General features: G+C 39.2%; 1 protein-coding gene and 1 long non-coding RNA gene across 4 annotated transcripts in view; one reads left to right on the top strand and one right to left on the bottom strand.

Moving 5' to 3' along the window:
- Positions 1 to 20,430, bottom strand: part of ADGRD1 (adhesion G protein-coupled receptor D1) — a 154,843-nt gene that overhangs the window by 608 nt on the left and 133,805 nt on the right. For both annotated transcript variants that reach the window (XM_013173436.3, XM_013173437.3), the window contains 3 exons: positions 3,850 to 3,976; positions 2,550 to 2,591; positions 554 to 646 (listed from right to left, as the gene is read on the bottom strand). In XM_013173436.3, the coding sequence (XP_013028890.1) occupies positions 554 to 646; positions 2,550 to 2,591; positions 3,850 to 3,976 (262 nt within the window). The remainder of the gene's footprint in view (positions 1 to 553; positions 647 to 2,549; positions 2,592 to 3,849; positions 3,977 to 20,430) is intronic.
- Positions 1 to 20,430, top strand: part of LOC125182793 (uncharacterized) — a 263,096-nt gene that overhangs the window by 206,150 nt on the left and 36,516 nt on the right. For both annotated transcript variants that reach the window (XR_010825632.1, XR_010825633.1), the window contains exon 3: positions 6,721 to 6,907. This is a non-coding gene — a long non-coding RNA (uncharacterized lncRNA). The remainder of the gene's footprint in view (positions 1 to 6,720; positions 6,908 to 20,430) is intronic.

The raw sequence follows: 20,430 nt of genomic DNA, 5'->3' as shown, positions 1-20,430 counted from the left end.
AGAGCATATGCCATAAAGGATTTTTAACAGTTATTGCCAAGATCTAAGGTGATTGGCAGCGATCACTTAATAATACCTATCACTTTAGAAGTCTGGCTCTTTATAAAAACAGATGTATTTTGCCTCAAGACAATTTAGGGAGAGCTGGAAAAGCATATGCACACATTGATTTATTTAAGAGTTTATTTCTCAGACTTAAATGTAAAAGTGCCCTATCAAAAAGTCATAGTCATCAGACAAATACATTGCCAAAGTGCAGCTTGAATGTATAATATGAAGTCCATTACAAGAGATGGGAACAGTCTCACTGAACCGTACTCCAGAGCTGGTAAAGCTTGTTTACTTCCATTTCATAATTTACCAGAAAGTAGAATTTTGCCCTTTGCTTTCAAAACACACACTGTAGCTGCAACGTAATACTTGCCGGTTCCACTCTCTACACCATGCATTAAGTTAGGTGCCCATGTGCCTTCTGAGTCCTGGTCTTTCAACAGAGTTTAATGTGGAGCACTTTCAAGTACAGTACAGGGGAAAAAAGAAAGGACATACTCACAATGTCTGAATTGAAGGGTTTCACATTGATGTTGCGAGTCGAGCTACTGGTAAGGGACCAGACCTTGGTTTTGTGCTTAAAAGCAGCTCTAACCTTTGGGGAAAAAAAAGATACCAGATAGAAGATTTCTTCGAAAATGTTGTGTGTGTTTTCTCAGGTGCAGCCTACAATTATGCCCCCATTAACCTTCCTCCAGATTAATGTCACTAAAAACAACATGATGTACTAAAAACATGAACCAAAATCTATAGTCTGCCTCTTCATTTTTCTTTGTATTTAAGGTCTTATTTTAAATTTTAACTTCACTTTTCAAGTATACATAGATTAAATACAAAACATTTCATAACCTCCTTAGGTCTCATTTCTCTGTCAATATTATCATGCTATTTTGGTTATCCCATACTTGTATGTACATGTCCAAGATATCACTGTATTGCTACTCATGTTGTTAGAAAGAATAAAAATAATAAAAGCAATTAAAAAAAAAACACAAAAACAACACAAAACTGCAGCGTATATAAGCATAAGGGAATTAGCTGATCTTTATATGTATAGTAGCTAAATCAAGATGTAAGCAGCTCAAACTGCAGTGAAAAAAGATGGAAAGGAGATGTTAGGAGGTGCAGTAGCGAGGCACCGAGACAAACTGAGGGAGGCTGAGGGGCTTCAGTCACAGGGCTTTTGCAGATTTTGCTTTACAGTATCTGTTTTACTTCCATGGTAAGAAGTAAAGCACCCTTGCAGTTTAGATGAAGCATTTTAGATACACATAGCATGCAACAAAGCCAATAGGACCTGCTCTCCAAAACTGCCAGTTCATATTACCTATACATGAACTATTTTTTGAGGATTCAAATTCTGAAAAGTTTCTGAATTTCATTTCTCGTTTGGTTTTGGTTAAAATGGTAGCAATTCAAATATTTGTATTTGATATGACATTTGATGCTTGACAGAAGGAAGAAGGCTTTCTGAGCCTTGGAGAAAATAGGGTAAGGAAATATTTTCCTCCGTACCTTGAACCTGCCTGTTTAGATGATTCCAATAAAGATCAAGAATTTCACAGTCAGTCTTGACTCTCTAAAGTGACCGTAGTAAAGGTCATGTCAATGCTCTAAGACTGAATATGTTGGCAAATATTAATGAAAAATAACAATAGTAAAACAACTTCACAGAAGAGTGCTTTTGATGCTGAAGAAGAAGAAAGAGGTGATGGAGCAGCTCTGTAGCATCCAGAAGGAATAGCTGTGGAAGAACCAAAGCCTTCACAAAGCAGTACCCCTGTTAGCATGCTGGTTTTTATAAGAAACTTTCATTATCAGTAATGCATATTGCGGAGGATTTTCTGCTCTCTGCTAAGGGAGGAGGGATGCAGGGAGCTCCCAGCACAGCAGAGATGGTCTCTGCGACATCAGCCATGCCTTGGCTTTACCCCAGCTGCTTGGAGACAGCTTTCATGCAAAAGATGCTTCTTGGTCCGCTGTGAAAACCTCCGCTTCCAGCCAAGAAAAATACCTGGAATATGTTCTACTCTGTTTGGTTTCCCATTAAGAATTGCATGAGCAGTCTCCAAAAGTATGTTTTGTTGAGATTAATGTTTATTTTCCTCTCTGGAACTGCAGATGTAACAAAGCCAGAGGCCCCCTAGCAGGCACTGCCAGAGTGAGTCCTGCTGCCACTGCCTAAACATCCTCCATTAACAGCTCAGCCTGTGCCCTGCTCATCGCTCCAGCCCTTGGGACTGCACCTCTCCTTCATCTTGAGCTGCCTTCTCTCAGCTTTTTTGGAAACGCTTCTTTCTTACATTAAATAAAATAAATGCCAAACCTGGGTCAAAACTCTGTAAGCCATAAAATCACTAACAACAGTCTTGTGTTTATTGAAGGAAAAAAGAAATCCGTTCCATAGCAGGCAATGATAATGGGGACCTTTTTTTTCTGTCTTACGTGTTACGTGAATTTGTTAACACCAAATCTGTTGACTCCATTTTGTAACCTACCTCTGAATTCAGAAGACAGTGAAACAGGAACATGAAAAATCCCTGAAAACAGATAAAAGGGAGAACGGTGAAGACTGTGAAGAATAACATATAACAACATATTTCTCACTGTATTGTATAAAGCATGTATCGTGTAGATGGAGCTCTATAAATACACTGAAGAGTAGGCAATTGTGCCCCATGTGAAACTGGAGAAACCTGCTGCATTAGGCTACTCTGCATCTTACCAAGACTTTTTCATGTAAAACAGCACCTCTCAAACTTTGGGGTGCTTTGGAGTGGTTGCAAATAAGTAGTAATTCTTGTCATGAGCTACAAGAGAACATTTTGTCTGTGCTTGAAAATGTAGAGGCAGAAGAAAATGCTTTTGGGGAAACACCAGATACTTACTTTTTATATTAGAAAGAGGCATTATCATTACCAAAATTTTCACAACAGAGTTTTAGTATCTTTAGACTTTTTGCCCAATGGAAAGCAAAAAGTTCCCAGCCCTTTCCGCCAGATTCTTTTTTTTTTTTTTTTTTTTAGGGGGTATTCAGCCAAAGTTTTTAATTTGGATGAAATTTTTAATTTGAAGTTTTTAATTTGCATAAAAAAATTAACCTTTTCTAGTAAGTTTATTGGGAGAACTGCATTACATTCATATTTGTTCCTGAGACATCATAGTATTTGAAACAGTTAATTTTTTTCCCCTTTTGTAACCATTTTTTGGGAAGGAATTACAACATACCTATAGACTGATGCCTCTGCTGAAACCTCTGCTTGAAGCTAGGCAGATGCTTGCATTCTTTCCTGAACAGAGCTATTTTTCTGGATTGGTGTCTTAAGAATCACGTGCTGCTTTCTGCAGCATGCAGAGCAGCTTTCCTTTTCTCATTGTGCTGCACCGTTCCCAGCAACTTCTGTTTGTTTTCATTTATTCTCAGTAACAAAGCCTCAAACTGACATAGAAAATTTGTTCCAGTATCTTTAACGGGAGAATCTTGCCTTTACCTTTAAGAATCTTGCCTGTGATACCCAGTGCTAGAAGAGTGAATCTATTTCTCAGGCTTGCTGTCTCATTTATTTAATTATTGCTACTGGAAACTTTAAGGAGTGGGGTGAAAGTTCTGTTCATACAGAGACTAAACAATTGCCAGCACTGTATGATCAACACAGACATAAAAGACACAGGAAAGAACACAGAAAAAAAAATCCAATAAATACAAGCATGTGAAAACATTACTAATGATCCAGTTATTGGATCTCAACAGCAGTTCAGTAACCATAACCTTTCCCACCATTCCCACCAGGTACTTACTTGTAGTGAATTGAAAACAGCAAACATATACTGAAATACCAACGTGTGGGTATTGACGGCCAGAATCCCAAAGATCCACGAGCTTCCCAAGATTGGTAAGAGAACAGCAACAGCTTTAGCTGTTAGTCTGAAAGAGAAAATGACGATGGGAAATGTGATGAGACAGTTAAACAAATTTCAGATCACACACTAGGGAATTTATCAATTATTTCCTGGCAGAAACGCAGTGTGTCTATGACTCTCTTTCCCATAAAATTCTTTTAATGGGCGAGTCTCTTAATTACACATTCCTCATCTATGAAAATAGAGATAACAGAATTTTTATGTCACATGGGATATATACAGATTGAGAGAGGCAGTAACTGAGGGTGCTGGGGAAGAGATGGAGAGATGGTCATATAGCTGCTATAGCCATATCTTCAGTCTGCAGTGAACTATACTTCTTTCTTCTGTGAGGAATAATAAGTGTAAGAGTCAAATGCAGAGAGCAGAAACTTAGAACAGAGACAGGATCACATGGAAAAAAACAAACCACTATGTAGTATATCCAAAATACATTTGCTCAGCTTGACTCACTAGTCAAGACAGCTTGAAAGCTTCTAGAAAGTGACTTGGGATTTTTAATCACCACAAATGGAAAGAAATGCTATCTGCCTCTGCCAAACGTAAATCCTTTAACACCAAGCTATTTTTCTGCTACCTCCCTGCTTTGTTCAGAGCTGATTCAGAGAAACATATGCCAAATATTGAAATAACTTGTGTTTCTTGGAGGTGCCTCCTGATATATATCCTGATATATATTCTCTCTGCTTACCTTGGAGTACTTGGCAGAATTTCAGTAAAAGGTGATATGACAGCTGAAAAGGTAACAGTATTGAGAAAATAAGAGGGATTTTTGTTTTAGCCTTAATGAGCTATGTATGGGATGTTTGTTATAATGGAAGATTAAAAGAAATTGTAGTATACCAGAGAATTAAATGATCACAGAAAGCTTTCTGCAGCAGCTGAATTCTGAGGATTGAATTCTATATAATTCGGTTCTTGTGTTCATTTTCTGCGTTGACGTAAATATTGCAAATATCTCCCTCTGCAACAGAATACTACTCATCCGCTTCCAAGAAAGGCAGGCTCAGCTGATGAAATGTAACTCACTGGGATTATTGCTTATCTCACACAATTGTGTTCTCCTTATGAAGCCCTCGGAGCATCGTCTCTGATTGATGCTAATGAATTGCACTAAAGAATTGTACTTCCGTGTCTGCGCACACCCTGTAATATTGGCTGCAAGAGTATTGTAGTAATAGCCCTACAGAGTGTTCCTAGTGTAATCACAGAAAATAGTAAGACAACAGGATTACTCTACGGAGGTCCTTGGCAGAGGATGTTAGGTATGTCTGAAACAGAGCCGATCACAGCCGATAATTCTGTCGTCGATGGGTCAATGCGATGATTCAGCTGCAGCTGCTAGGGCAAAGTCCCTGATCATTTCTGTGCAGAAAGGTGGGAGTATGTATTCAGAGAAGAATCACTCTGCTTGACTTTTATAGTAGGGATATGGTGGTCCATCCAGTCTAACCTGAGATGACACTCCTGGTTTTAGCCTGATCCATCTGTTTCTTGATTAAGACAATAAACACCTCCACAGAAAGTGTTCACATCAGTTGGAGCCAGTAAAGGCACGTATAAGGTAAGGCAAGGCCAGGTGACTCATAGGGAGTTTTTAAGGCATCACTCGCTTCTCCCAGTAAATGCCATGCACCCAGTTCACGGCACTGAGCAACCCAGAAGCAGTCATGATGTCTGTCCACTCTTTAATCACTCTAAACTTCTCACGAATCCCACAGGGTAAAACACGCTTGCTGTCAAAACCCTACTAACTAGGCAGCCCACTGCTATTTTGCCTGTCAAGAATGAATTGTTGAACCTTTGCACAGCCAGGCATCACATTTGCAGTGACAGCTATCAAAGGACAAACTCTTCCTCTGCGGCAGATGAGCACAGTGTTGGTGGCACAAGGCAGAAAGCACAAGGAAGGAAACTGCTCCTGCTTTGAAACATCCTGAACCATAGATCTGATCTCTATTTACCACAGTGCTTACAAGCATGGGCTTAACTCCTGTTGTAGTCCACAGGATTTGAGCACATTCTTACACTTAAATACCTGTTTAAGATATTTTGTGAATTTAGTGTATGGTACAATTATAGATAAAGAAGGTAAAGGGAACACAAGCTGGAAGAACCTAAAAGCCAGTCCACACTCACAAAAGCTGCATTTCTCAGAAATTAGCAGATTTTTATTTAGCTGGAAGCCAATACAGGAGAAAAAGTTGTTTTAGGGAGATTAATGTTGTACTTCTGCCTTTTAGCCCCTTGTACAGGTTAAAGTAGAGGTTCAGGAGAGAAGTGCATAGAGCTGCATGACAAGAGACCACTTATAATTACAACAAACACAAGACAAATGAGAGTGTTGTACAACACAATTCAATGAAGAAATCTTTTAATTAAATACTTAGATCCAAGGCATCTTGTTCATTTCAGTGACCTGAGCACACACTTCATTATATCCTTGATTAAAAGTGTATGTTGAAATACTGCATGGGATTCAGGTTTATAGGGAAATCTGAGACAGGGAAGAATCAGGAATTTTTTTGCCTCTATTGATAAGCATCTTAATTTCCTTGGCCATGAATATTTCTGCACAATTTAATTTAATTCTGCAAAGAGTTTGTTCAGCCAGAAAATGAAAGAATACAATAAAGCCTGAGCTCTCTTATTTAATTACAATATGCATTTAAGAAGATACAATTTTAAATCAGCCAAGTGATAGAGGCTTATTTTCATGAATCAAGGATGTTTTGTTTTTCTCTGTAGAGATTAAAGTTCATCACCTCGACTGTAACATAAGAGATGTGCTAAGAGATCTGCCAGCAGACCGCCTCTTGCAACAAGCATGGAGCAGAAAGACAACTATAACCTACAGAGCCCTCGTGCCTTCAGGAAAATGCATCTTCGGAGCAGACAGAGGGGACGGTACATGAACACCCAGAGGATGGATCAGGTAGTTTCAGACTCCATGATGGTCTAGAAGTCGCCTCTAACCCGATACAGCAGGTGATTGGTATGCCCAACACAGCTACACTTGTAAACACTTTTCATTACAAACCACCTTTTTTTTTTTTTTTTTTCTCTTTGATTCCCACACTGTCAATTTTTATAAAACTTGCAGTTTGATATATAATCTTCCCTAGCTGGTTTGTTGCCAGAAATGCCAGAAATAAGTTTTCATTATTTCTTTTTGAGTCTTAGCATAAAAAGCTTCATCAGTAACTTGTAGTGTGTGGGAGAATTGAGTTACGTGCTAAGCTGCAATGTTCTTAAAATCGCTCTTATAGTTTGGATTTTCAGTAACTTTGAACATCACGAATGTCTTGGGTTTTTTTTTGTTTTTTTTTTCTTTTTTTTTTTTAATACAGGTAAAGATAAAGACTGCTCACTTGCTCACTTTTAAGCACAGGTTTCACCACTTGTTCAGCAAAAATACATAGCTAAAAATGAAAACAAAATACAGATGTGTGGGATTTTTCATGCACATGTATGCATGTTTCATAACCACCCATTTACACAAACAGTCATTTGAGGGTGAAATTCTTTTAAGACTATCTAATGGTCAGTTCTGCCTGTGTGTCACTTAGATCTCATTGTCTTTTTAAAATTACCTTATTTATTTGCTTGCTTTGAAATTCATCCTATGTATGAAATTATTAGTTCAAGGTGTTTGTTACCTTTTCTCACCAAGCAAAGGAGTCAGCTCTATTGTTCCTGGTCCTCTTTTATTTTCTTCCATTTACCCCACCCCTCCCCATCGTTATTTCATTTTGTCTTTGAACTTCAAAAAAGAAAAATACTAAATGTAAAATGCTGTGTCAGAACACCATTAAGGCTACAAGGTTAAAAATCACTGAAAAAAATCTAAGAAATACAAAAGTTAATGTTCCGCTAGGCACATTAATTCCACCACACTGCACATACTTTTTTTTTTATTCCCATTTTTCTTTGCTACATGAATATTTTAGTAGATTAGTTCTAGTACACTAAGATATAGAGTGTAATCAAATGCATGTTGTGTTTGGAGAAGGAATACTGCATGACTTAAACTGTGTAATGTTAAAAAAAAAAAAAAGTCACTCCCATCATTTGAGCTTTACGCTGTCTACAAAACTGGTGGCGTGAAGAGACCACACTTTGGGCAGAGGCAGATCTTTGCGGATATTGGGGTCTAATCCAAACAAGGCTTCACAAACCTTGCTAAAACCTTTCTTTGTCCTTGTGCCCTAAATGCGTTGGAAAGCACAAGGGCCATTGCCTTATAAAAGAACCCTTGAAATTTGTCCTGCATGCCCCTTCCCCTCCTTTGGTCTTTGAAATCAGAAACATGATAGCAGCCTATTTTTCACATATCCTTTTAAAAGCTCAGATAATGTTGCTCTTCTGCAGTATAATAGCATTAAGTTTTGTAAGGTTTTTGTGTCTCTGCATCTGTGTACACTGGCTGATCAGCCCTGGGATTAATTAATTAAGAACAAAGCAAAAGCTTTTTTTTTTTTTTTATCCTTTCTATTGTTTCCTTTTTCCAGTATATTTTTTAAGGTATGTACTTGTTATTACTTTATAATATAGAAAACTTCTGTAAAATACAAAAACTATCTTAAGTCTGATTAAATTTTTATATCCGGTGCATATGGTATAGCCCCTGGGATATTCCTGGCTGTACACAGCCTATCTGTCAAGTCAGGCTACTCTTAGCGATATTTCTCACTCTGCCCAGTACTAACAATCTCTGCAGCTGCACTGCAGAGCCTTCTGAAGTGCTGCACACCAAGAACCACTTTGGTGTGACTTGGTTGCATTCTGATTCACACAGCTGTTTGTTGCAAAAAGAAAGCAGCAATGAATTGGTACTGCCCAGTGCCTGTCCTGCCATCACATGTCCAGAGGCTGCTCTGCAGGCGTTGCTGTAAGCTCGTACATTGTCCCACTCACCTGAGCACTTGTGCATGAATGCAGCTGTGTGGGAGAGCATGATGGAGTCCTATGAAAGTCCTCAGAAATTTTTTTCTGGTACACTTCTTACAAAAGCAGCGTACACTTTCTCCATTAATTGCTAATACTGTGTAGGCACGGCCAGCAAAAAGCTCATTCTTCAGGACCTTTGTCAAACTGTCATTTAGCATGCACTCACCCTTTAAATTGCCCAATGGAAAAAAAGAAAATACATTTTTCTTCCTTTTTCTTGTTCTTACAGTTTAATTCTAATTCCTGAGAAGTAAACCTTGCTCACCAGAGACCTTCCACTCCAAATTTCTTCATTTGGCTTTTGCTTGATTGCTTTAGTTTTAGCATTTCTTTCAGTACAGGATTTTGGTATTTTCTGTCTTTCTCAGTAAGAGATGGACTGTCACCCGGTGGTTTATACCAGCTGAAGTCCTGAGCTCTGCATTAATCAATTATTGGACAGAAGGAAGTTTTCTGAGTTGGATAATTGTTGTAGCTATATTGCAGCCATGGTGTGTAAGAAGTGTAGGTTTCAGCACCTCTGAGACATACTTTCTTCACTAACATCACATAAAATCGTTGCACTGTTAGTAAAGTTTCTATGAACATTTTTCTAAGAGCAGAGGTGGCCTTATAGTTTTATTGTATTTGCAATTGGTTTGAAACAGCTCTGCTCAATTGAGATGACTCCGTTCCCCTTATTTAATCTCTGCCCTTTTCTGTTATTGCCCTGAGCACACTGTCGATATCTTACACCAATGCAGAATGACTACACTGACAGCTACAAGAAAGAAATTTCACTGCTTGCAGAAAGAAAACTTTATTACTCCTGTGAAGGGGACCCCTAATTCACAAATCAATTTTATTGGGCATATATGAAGAACTAATCCTTTTAAGACTTCTGACATCCACTTTTCAGTGATGATGCCTGCTGAACTAAGAATTAAATTCAGACCCATAAGCCAAGATTATATAATAGTTGGAGGAAACACTGTCTATAAAAGCAAAAATCCTTCACAACAATTCATCAAAATTGTTGCCCTGACAAATAGGCCTTTTAACTGAAATTCTCTCTTGTTTCTTAAACTCTTCACTAGCCACTGTCAGCAATATCCTTTATACTTTATATAAAAAAAGTAAGTCCAAAAGCCTATAACTAACATTTCAGACAAACACCGTGAAAAGTTAAATTTAGCCTCAGTTTCCCATTTGTTACCTGTAATGCTCACTAAGCTCTGACCTGACAGCTGGAGAGCTGCTGGGAGACCACGTACAGCAATTCTGGCTGTGAACAGAAATGTTTCTAACTCAGTTCAGCAGCATTTCCAGCACACACCTTGCCTACCTCTTCTGCCCAGCACTCAGGCCCATGGGTGTGGGCACGCCATGCAGGAGCCTTGTGTGCCATTACTCCCTGGGTGTTACCTGGCTCTCCAAGGAACAAAACCCATCCTAAGCAAGTTAGGTGATGACTTGCCACCAACCTCAGACAGACAAATGGAAGAATACTGATAACAACTCAATTTTTTGAGCGAACTAAGCAGTGAACATCAAAGAAAACATTTAGACCAGCCTTGGGCCTGACCCAAAGCCTACTGATGCCATTTGGAGCCTACAGGGTCAAGCTTCCTGTTAGTCTTAAATAAAAAAACAACAAAGTGGGTGACAACGGCACTGGGGGTGGTGTGGGAAGTGCAGCAGGGAGGCCAAAGCACAGGCCTGGGAGTCGAAATCCCACAGGTCCCCTCCTCACTTACCAACCAATTTGCTCTGCATAATGCGTACAAGTGATGTCAAGAGCAGGTGGGTTTTGTTGTTGCTGTTTTTGTAGTTTTTTTGTTTGTTTTCTTGTAGTTTTTGTTCATTTGTTTTGAACAAAATTAATCTCTGAGCTCTGCTAGACGTCTCAATCTGATGGGTAGAGCTGTGCTCTCAGACAGGGCAGACACGGATTTTAGTTCTGTGCTCCTGCAAATACACATGCACCTTTTTCTCCTCCTACATTTTGTTTTGGCTATACAGACAACAAGGCTGATTGCACAAGGAATGTTTTCTAATTAGCACAAACAGACTCTAGCCTAATTGCAGATGATTTCTAGGAACTACTATAATAAATTAAAAAAAAAAAAGTCACTGGTAAGTGCAGATGTGCAGACAGAAAATGAGTCCTTTAAATTGCCATTTCCTATCGGTAAAGTGGAGGCGATGATACTTGCCCTTTCAAAGCAATGTTGTGAAGATGAAGAAGAACATTTACAGACACTGCAGACCATTAATTTCTGGTGGGTGCTATTTATAAGCCAGGGAAGATGCTAGCAAAAAAAAAAAAAATCTAGGCTGTAACAGCAACTAAATCCAGATTGAACTTTATCACGTGAGCGAGAAGGGGGAGAGAATTCCTCCTTTTCTGTTATGTGTCACGTCCAACATCCAGGCCTCTCACCACAGACCCTCAGAAGAAGGCAGGTGCTGCTAAAGCAGGGGCATTTCTCCTAAGTCTTCCCAAAAGCTAAAGCTGCCTTAGCATCCTGTACATCTGATAAATAAGAAAGGCTCCTCCTTCTGAATTCCCAGCCTATAACCTTGGACTCGATATAGGATTTAAGGCAATCTTGGTCTCCTTGCTCAATCAGCAGCAGTTGTGGAGGGAGCACTGGCCCTCTCCTACGCGCTGTCCTGCAGCCTTTCCCGAGACCCATTGTCTTTTTCTCACTGTGGCTGTCAGTGGTTGGAGGAGTTGTCCTTGCAGCTAGGTACGAGCCCTCTCCTTCAAACAGATAGAGAGGGTTAAGCTCTGACCTTTTGTGGGACAGGTGGGATGAGGCCCTGTTCACTGGCTAGGCCAGTCAATAGAGCATTTGTCCAGAAAATAGGAGGTCTGGGCTCAGATTGCTCTCCTGCCCTTCCCATTTTTTCCAGAAGAACATTTTGACTCCCTGCTTGATGCTCATTCTCTCCTATTGAACCTGTTCTGCTTGTATTGAATAATTAAATATTCACTGGGTCAGAGAGATTAGTTGTGAGGCACTCACCCGAGAGAGAAGAGTCCTACATAATCCTTGCTTTATTAATATTTCCTATTTTATATTAAATATTCAGTGAAGCAGGGACTGAAATTCAAGTCTCCCTTCAAAGCCTCATCAAGCCTGACAAAAATAGAGGCATGACCAGAAATGGAGGTACCACAGGAATTTCAATGCCGAGAAGGCAATCCCAGGGGCTGGGAGCATTGACTTTTGACTTCAGCCCCTAACTAAGGATTTAGAAATCCATGCCTTCCTAAGGCCTCCCACAGATCAAATCCCACATCATCTCCATCACATCATGATCTTAAAATTGGAAAAGACAAATAATACTTCCCAAAGAAAGTCACAAGCACGTAACTAAAACACATCCTTCCCCTTGTCTTTAACTCAAGCCATTGAAGGAATATGGAAAATTAAAACGTAATGTCAATGCAAGCTGGATCTTCATGGATGAGGATTTCCCCAGGAGAACTGTACTTGCAGAGGGATTTTTCCAATCTGTCAAAAATCCCTTTCTTCAATATTTTTTGACACTAACTCCCTCGTTGTGCTGCTGCTGAGACAGCATTCTCTGCTTCTTGATCCCAGGAGCAAGGCTAAAGCTAATTTTCCAATGAACTTTGCCATTGAGTCATCAAAGAAAATAGTAAGTGCTTATTCTCAAAGCAGAAGAGCGTTCCACATCCAGCCAAGGAGTATTTAGAATTTATTCTGGGACAGGAGATAAAGATACTACCTGCACTGTGAGTCTTTGCGCCATGGGATACCCAGTAGTACGTGTATTCATTCCCAAGAGACACCCAAGAGCTCCTCTGTTCTTGGTGCAGACACTCATTTTTTAAAAGGTGACTGGGAGTTGTGGCTAGTGAGTCTTGTTGCTTTAATCATCAAAACTCTGCATTTGTGTCTGTCTGTGGTGCCCTTCATGTTCTGTTTCTATTGAAGCATCACTTGCACCTCAGGAAGAGCCCCAGTGTAACTGAGGATATATTTTCTCTTTTCCCCATAATAATCTCTAAAATAACGAGCAGAATAAATATTTGCAGTTAGATGATTGTTTAAGATCTGCTAAGTACCATCACCTGCTAGCAATTATACAATTCTTTTGCATACAAGCATTTACAATAAATTGGCCATCAATGGTCCTTTTTTCTTTTTTAACTAAATAGAGTAAGGGGCTGTTTATTCCAGTCATATGTTAATTTTTTTTGGGGAAAAAAAAAAAAAGTCTGCTGAAAAAGCTTTTTGTGAGACTCCAATACTCAGTGACAGGAGAAAAAAGCTCCCAGCAGATGGTATTGATGGCCATGGCCAGAAGACAAAATAATCAAATTCTCAGAAACCCATGTGGAAAATGACAGCAATTTAAAACAAAAAGGAAAAGAGCAGGTCCTGACCCTTACAATTGTCTAGATTTATTAATTTCTTGAACACAAACTATTCATTTCTGTAGCTCTTACAGTGTTTGGTTCTTTCTTGAAAGCTGATTCTGGAATTACTTTGAAGAAAGCAAGAGAGAACAAAAAGAAAATATTACATGCTGTCACTTTAAGGGTTCTTTAATAATCACAAAAGCAGATTGACTGGGGTGTCTGGAAGTACTACTTTGTTGTTTTAAAAAGAAAGCAAATTGTAATTTTTTAATGGCCCAGGCCTTTTTTATATTGCATGTCATCATTAAGGGAGGGTTTGTTTCCAGAAGTAAAATAGCGCTCTTATGTTTTCAGCTTGCACCTTACAGAGCAAGCACTCAGGAAAAGAGCAGCATTTTGTCCCGCAACCAGAAAACAAAAACTATGCAGGAGGATTTGTTTATAGCACATACAGTTAGCAACGAGCTAGTCCTGGGCTGAAAAGGGCTATGGAATTATTTGGTGGTAGAACAGACGAACAACAGATATCAAATAATTAATTGACAAAATATGACCATAAAGTTCGTTATAGGAGCATCATATTAATAGGATAATCCGACCTTGGCTGCTCTGGAGGTTCTGCATATGGGAAAACAGATGTTCCTTCAGATACTCCCCTTTCTCTAATGTGGACCTAGTGCCTAGCTCTGCATTGGACTCAGCCCAGGAGAAGGAATTTGTTACGACAGCTTATTCCCAGAAAACTCATTACCTGTCTCTTCCAAGGACAAGGCAATGGAAATGTCCCAAAGGGCTAGATCCTGCCTGTGGGTGCCAGATGGACTGGGCTACATGTCATCTACTCTTTTCTCCAACATTTGCACCTAATAATTTCTTTCACTGCAGTCTCCATTGTCTTAGCCATTTTCAAAGCTCCCAGTGCAGGACTTCTTCCATCTCATGACAGCTTTCTGTATAGCCTGTCCCTGGGTATTCCCAGCATGAGGAACTACATTAGCCCAATGCTAACTATTTTTAATTGGCTAAATCTCCACAAGTCATCTTGAAACAATATACTGAAATTAGTCTTATTGCGCGATTCACAACCATCTGAATCTTTTTTATAGTCCTTATATCATGCAGCGCAAATCTTTGTTTTCCCGGCAGTAAACCGAGATGACAGACCCAGTGCTAATAAAGAGGGATTGTCAAATTACAGAAGTTATGAAAAGAACCTCATAGTGTTCAACTTTCCTTATATAACAGAGATTTGATGGAACTATTCATATGACTGGAATACTGATGTGAAAGGCCACGGTTTGTTCAGAAGGGACACGCAGGGAAAAAGAAAGAGTGTATCAAAAATGTAGATCTGCTCAGAGAGCCAGAAAATATAGGCAGACAGACCTTTCAAAAATCTCTGTGTAAAAATAAAGGGAAAAGAAATGGGAATAGTATGGCAGCATAACATCTATCTTGGCTTGCCAAACCCTGGGGATAACGCAGATGAGGCCTTTTTTTCCTAAACAGTTCAAGAGTTGTCTAAAGCATAAAATTAGGTGTTAGCATGGAGCTAGCTTGATTTAATTAATGATATTGTTAATGAAATGCAAAGTTTATAAAACCGTTTTGTTTTGTTTTATTTTGGTAAAACTGCAGGCCGTGATGTAATCCCATTGCAGTTGTTTTTCTTTTTGCTCTGCAGTGTCAAACCAGCAACACTATATGTTAAAAATATAGATTGCCCCCTATTTTGTGCTCGGTACTGGTGATGCCTGAGCTGGAACATCATACTTTGGTTTGGATATCATTCTTCAAGAAAAGTGTGATCTTTCTGGAAAGACTCTGGAAGCAAGCAACAAAAATGATCGGTAGGCTAGAAAGCTTTGCCTGCCAAAAGTGTCCTAAAAAGGGGCTCAGGTTTTGAAGTTTGCTTCAGCAGGGAGAGAAACTTGCCAGCACCCACTGGAGAAGGACAGACTCCGATTTGTCCTTTCTTTAACTGCCCGTGTAGAAATGTCAAGCTTCTTAAGAGAAGCTAATAGGGAAAAACTTCTGAACCAGCTACACCCTGAAGAGACTCAACTTTCTATCACTGGAGGCTTTTTACCAATATAAGCAATTGTGTTTTACACACTACTCAAAGTGGTGAGAAGCAATTACACAGCCAGTTACCGCTTTTCAGCTGACAAGTGGCAACAAACCTCACAGCTTGGTAGTTTTGTGTACCTGTGAATGCCCAAAGAAAGCTGCCTCACGGACACGAGCTTATTGGAAATCTGTAGATTTGGTGAATATTTCTGGCTCTTAGCTTGAAGTCAGTGGGGCTTCATTTAGGATGACAGAGTAACAATCACATCAGCCCATACACAGGATTTCTGTAGAATAATAACATTCATCCCCCTGAGGATCTGAACTCTGAAAATGATCTCTTGACCTAAATGGCATCAGTGACCCTTAATTATGCAATGATATCAACAGAAAGATCATTCTTCCATTTCCATGGTAACGGTACCAGCGAGCAGCAAAGCTGTCAAGGTCAGGCATATAAACTGAGAAAGAAAAGTAATTTTCTGTGTAATGGTTCATACGAGCTTTAACTGCAGTACTGGCAAATAAATAGCCATATACTTGCTTGATCGTCTGTCTCAAATGTACATAAGGGGGAAAAAAGAATTGCCGGCATACAACCACGATTGTGCTGCCTTGCTGCCTTGTTTCTGAAAACTGCTTGCTAGTGACTGTTGCTTCGGAGGATAACACAAAATGCAGAAAAGCATTCAGCTGTGCAATGCTGTAATGTGAGGAACTCAATTTCTTATTAAATTGGTTTTAAAGAAACTAGGTAACATATGGCTTTTATCATGTTTATCAAAGTTAATGTCATAGCTGATGCTGTATTACTTACAAAAAAAAAGCCCAGGAAGAGGTCAGAAAAATTCCTACAAAATATTTTCTAGTTTGTTGAAATCAAAATGTTTTATTAACGGGCTGGATTCACACCTCCTCCAAAGACCTACCTGCAAATGGAAAAGCTAGAAAACTCTGCGTACTTCCATATTAGCATTCAGGCTGTCTTGTGCCACCCATTTGAGGTATTTTGCAGAAGGTTTCAAGGCTGATGGCCAGCTGGCCCATGGTCCCCGTGGAAGCAGACAGCCATGGGGACCTGCCCCAATGCCAGTGCTTGTGTCTGAGGCTCTCTTGGCTTTTGGGAACTGTCTCAAGCTTTAGTAAGAAGCTGCAGTATTGAGTACGGTTGTGATCACATATACATTATGAAATTGAAAAGTAGACTCTGTGCTTTTTTTTTTTTCCCTTTTTTTTTTCTAATTTCTGAGCTTTTTAGTCTGTTGATGATTTGTGATTTGCCAATTCTCTTGGTCTGTGCAGGGGGCTCAGACAACAGCTAACGACAAGCTCTTTTATGGTGCTCCATATGTATTTATGTCTGCCTATTGCTGCTTATTTTTTTGAACAAATAATCTGACGATTGCTATCTCTAGTCATATGAGAACAGCCAAGGCCTCATTGTTCTATTACCATATTCTGATGTTCCTTAGTTTTTTAATATCTTTATTAAAATTATGCAACTAACTTGGGAGTTCTGCTGGAGAAGGTACGTTAGACTCATGGGATAATAAGCACTATAAAATTAAAGAACATGGTTCTTCATGGGGCGATTACCTTTGACAATCTGGGAAATCACTATTCCTGATGTACTCATGCTTTCAATTATCATCTGACTTAAATACCTTTTTGATTATTTCTAATATTGTTCCAATTGAAAGGTGTGTATTTTTTTAATTCAGTTTCTTCCACTTAAATGTACATTCCTGCCTCACATCTTTTACAAGAGAAAAGAATTGGGTATAATTCCAATATCTATTTCCAAAACACCTGTAACGTATCTGTGGTTAATGGAATTTTATTACTTACCTAAGGACAGTATCTTAAAATTTGAAAAGACTTCTGATTCTAAAATAAGACCTTTTCTTTATTGGATTTACCCATATTTTTCATTTATTTTATTTACTTTGTGAGAGCATTGTCGGGAAAATATGTAAATCACACTTAGCTAAGACCTGTGTCAGACTGGGTAGTGATTTACATGGTTGCCTAGAGCTCTGCACAAGGTGCATGTTTAAATAAGCGTTTACTTTATGCGATGGTATAACTATAATATTTGTCTTATTATTCTGCATAAAGCTGACACAGAATTCTAGGATTATAAATTGGACCAAGGATGTAAATGCAGAAATTCAAGAAAACTCTTGCAGTTATTGCTATTCATGGTGAACTGTACCATTTCATGATGAACAACCAGCATTTAATTGTTACTCTGGTACCAGCCATAATGCAATGACTCATGCAACACCATCCTCCTGCTACTGTTACTTTCATGGCTTAAAATCAGATGTTAAAGGACTGAAATCTAAAAGCAATTAGGGCATTTTTAAAACAAAACAAACAAAAAAGTGCATTCCAAAGCTCTTTTTCACTGATGATTTTCAAAAGGTAACATTTTCTGTTATTGCAAATCTAACAGGCATCAGGGTCCAAATCCATAGCAGTACAAAGAGGAGTTAAACCCCACTGAAGTCCTTAGACTCATCATATCTCTTCAGAGACGTGACTTACAAAGCTGACAGAGCACGGGAAAAAAGACAGAAAGACGAAGAGAACAAATAAAAGAGAGAGAAAAAATTAAATAAATAAGCAATCTGTAACTAAGGTCACACAGCAAGTCACCAAGAGGCTTGTGCCTTAGCATACAAGGAAGTGCCCTGCAAACTATTCTGCTTGTAAATAGCAATGCTCTGGAGGGGAAAAAAAAAAAAAAAAAAAAGAGCATTTAAAAATGAACAGCTGTTCAAGTAGGCTCTTGGAGCATGTTTATAGATATCAGTGTTTCCAGAAAATTCATTCATGCAAAGCAGTTACAATAGTTTAGTAATGACTGATATGCCAGAAAGATTCTTTTAACTACAATAATGGCAGTTTCCATCAAGAAAATTGAGTTTCTAAACCTGGGAAGGAATTTGCACTGGTGCATTAGGTCCTTTGAAAGCAGCAAGCGATTTACAAATGAGACGATTGGCTAGCCACTGATCCTTTCCATCGGATGAAAAGAATCTGTAAAAGCATCAGAAGATTTGCCAGTAAGGCAGCACGAGCATCTTCAGTTAATGAAAAATAAAGCACACACTCGATGCTACCAGCTGAACATGTACAGAATTTAAGGTAAAGCTATGAGTAAGTCAAATGTTAAGGTAAAGTAATGTGTTATTCTTCAGACATTTTGGGGGAAACAGAACAAATCCAAAACAGCTGCATTGTTCCCATATGCCACAGTATCATATCACTAGCAGCATCTTTGACCCAACTCCCGTGTATGCTGGCACCGTGTACACTGCAAAGACTCATCAGGAACAACGCAACCTTAGGCATGGGGCCAGCCCAAAGTTATGTTCTCATTAAATGCCGTATAAATCCCAAGTTGACTTAAGGAGGCGCCATCTTGATGAAGTGTAGCCTCAAGCTCCTCCAGAGAACAGCTTTCACCTACAGCAACTGCTTTTAACATCTACCAGGGACTGATAGGGTGGGATCAGGGGATTTATTCAGTCATGGATCAATAAGCACAACACAGTTTTCTAGATACTGAAGATGAGAAATAGCTGACCAATGTCCTGGTATGACACTTTCCTTCATACCCTTCCCTTCCATTACTGATTCTGTTGTGCTCAGAGCTAAGTTTCATCACAGGGATTTAATAACTAAGTTTTAATAAACCTCATTCTATCCTGACATTCAGCTATGAAAACAAACATGCCTAAGCATCCGCAATGAAAAGTCTTATATCTTTATACTCAGAAAATCCAGTACCTCTTAAATATCAAGTTTTCCTAGTATCCTTTGTACCTAGAGGAGTACATTATGGACCCCGTTATATAAAACAATTTACACAGCCTCCAAGACTCATTTGTCTTTCACTCAACTACTTTTAGATCCAGTGAGTTGAAAGTATAAAACTGGGGAAAAAAATCAGAAAGAAATATGTGCTAGTTGTCCCAAAAATGAAAGTCGCCCAACGGATTATAGTAGAGATTTCTTACAGTGTCTCAAGACACATGAGGCAGGGTAGAGCCATAGCTGCTATTTATCTTTCGCTGATGTTGTTGTGCCACGTGTGTTATCCACAAGGAGTTTAGACTAGAAATGCCCAAACCAACCCCCTTTTCAATCAATGTGCATAGGCATCCCCACCACCTTCATCCCAAAAACCTTTAAAGCAGTTTCAGAGAGGGCAAATAGAATTAGTTGTTTGATACTTCCTGAAATTGTGTTAGTGTTGGGCACTTCAGAAATCCCAACCTTATACAGAGAAACCTAGTGCTAACACTCCCCTGCCAGGGGATTGGCGGTACAGACATTAGGGACAGAGATGGTGTGAATTTTACCATTTTTGTAACTGTTAACATTGTATCTTTACTACCCTTCCTAATACAGAAAGAAAGGAGCACACAAGGATTAGAACTGCTTGCTGCTTTGGAGCCCACAATCAGCAGGCCCCACTCACCCTTGCGCAGTAAATCCTTTTTAAGGAGAAAAGACAGAAGGAAACCAATTCCCACAAAGGATAATCTTGGCTCAGAAGAAGACAACCAAGAAAAAATAAGCTGTGAAAGGACTCACAATATCATCTTTTCCAGCTCGGACACAAGACAGGATCATTTGTCACTCCTGGCACTAGGATTAGCCATGACAGACATTTGCGCAACCACTTCTGAAAGCCATTCAAAGACACGAACAGCAGCTCCAGGTGATCAACTCAGAGTAGCTTTGCTACTCTGCTCCCATTATTGGAAGCTAAAAGATGCTTAATTTTTTCATCAGCTTAAGATTCTCTCTATTCGTCCCTTTTACTGTGCTCTTGGAGAACAGCCTCCCCTCTGCAGCGATGTTTTATGTACTTCTAAGCTTTCACCACCCCTCCTGAAATGTGCCTGAAATGCACCTGAGCTATCACACGGCCAGGAGCTTCTCTCCAGTGCCCTGATTCTTAGCATCTGCGGTAAAACAAGCACTACCATTACTGTCATTATGGTTACAAAAAGGTTAGCACTTCCTCGTTAATACTTTCATTG

The sequence above is a fragment of the Anser cygnoides genome, chromosome 17, assembly GCF_040182565.1.
Source record: "Anser cygnoides isolate HZ-2024a breed goose chromosome 17, Taihu_goose_T2T_genome, whole genome shotgun sequence".
Lineage (NCBI taxonomy): Eukaryota > Metazoa > Chordata > Aves > Anseriformes > Anatidae > Anser > Anser cygnoides.
The sequence above is the reverse complement of the archived record's forward strand: the minus strand, read 5'-3'. Positions and strand labels throughout refer to the sequence as shown.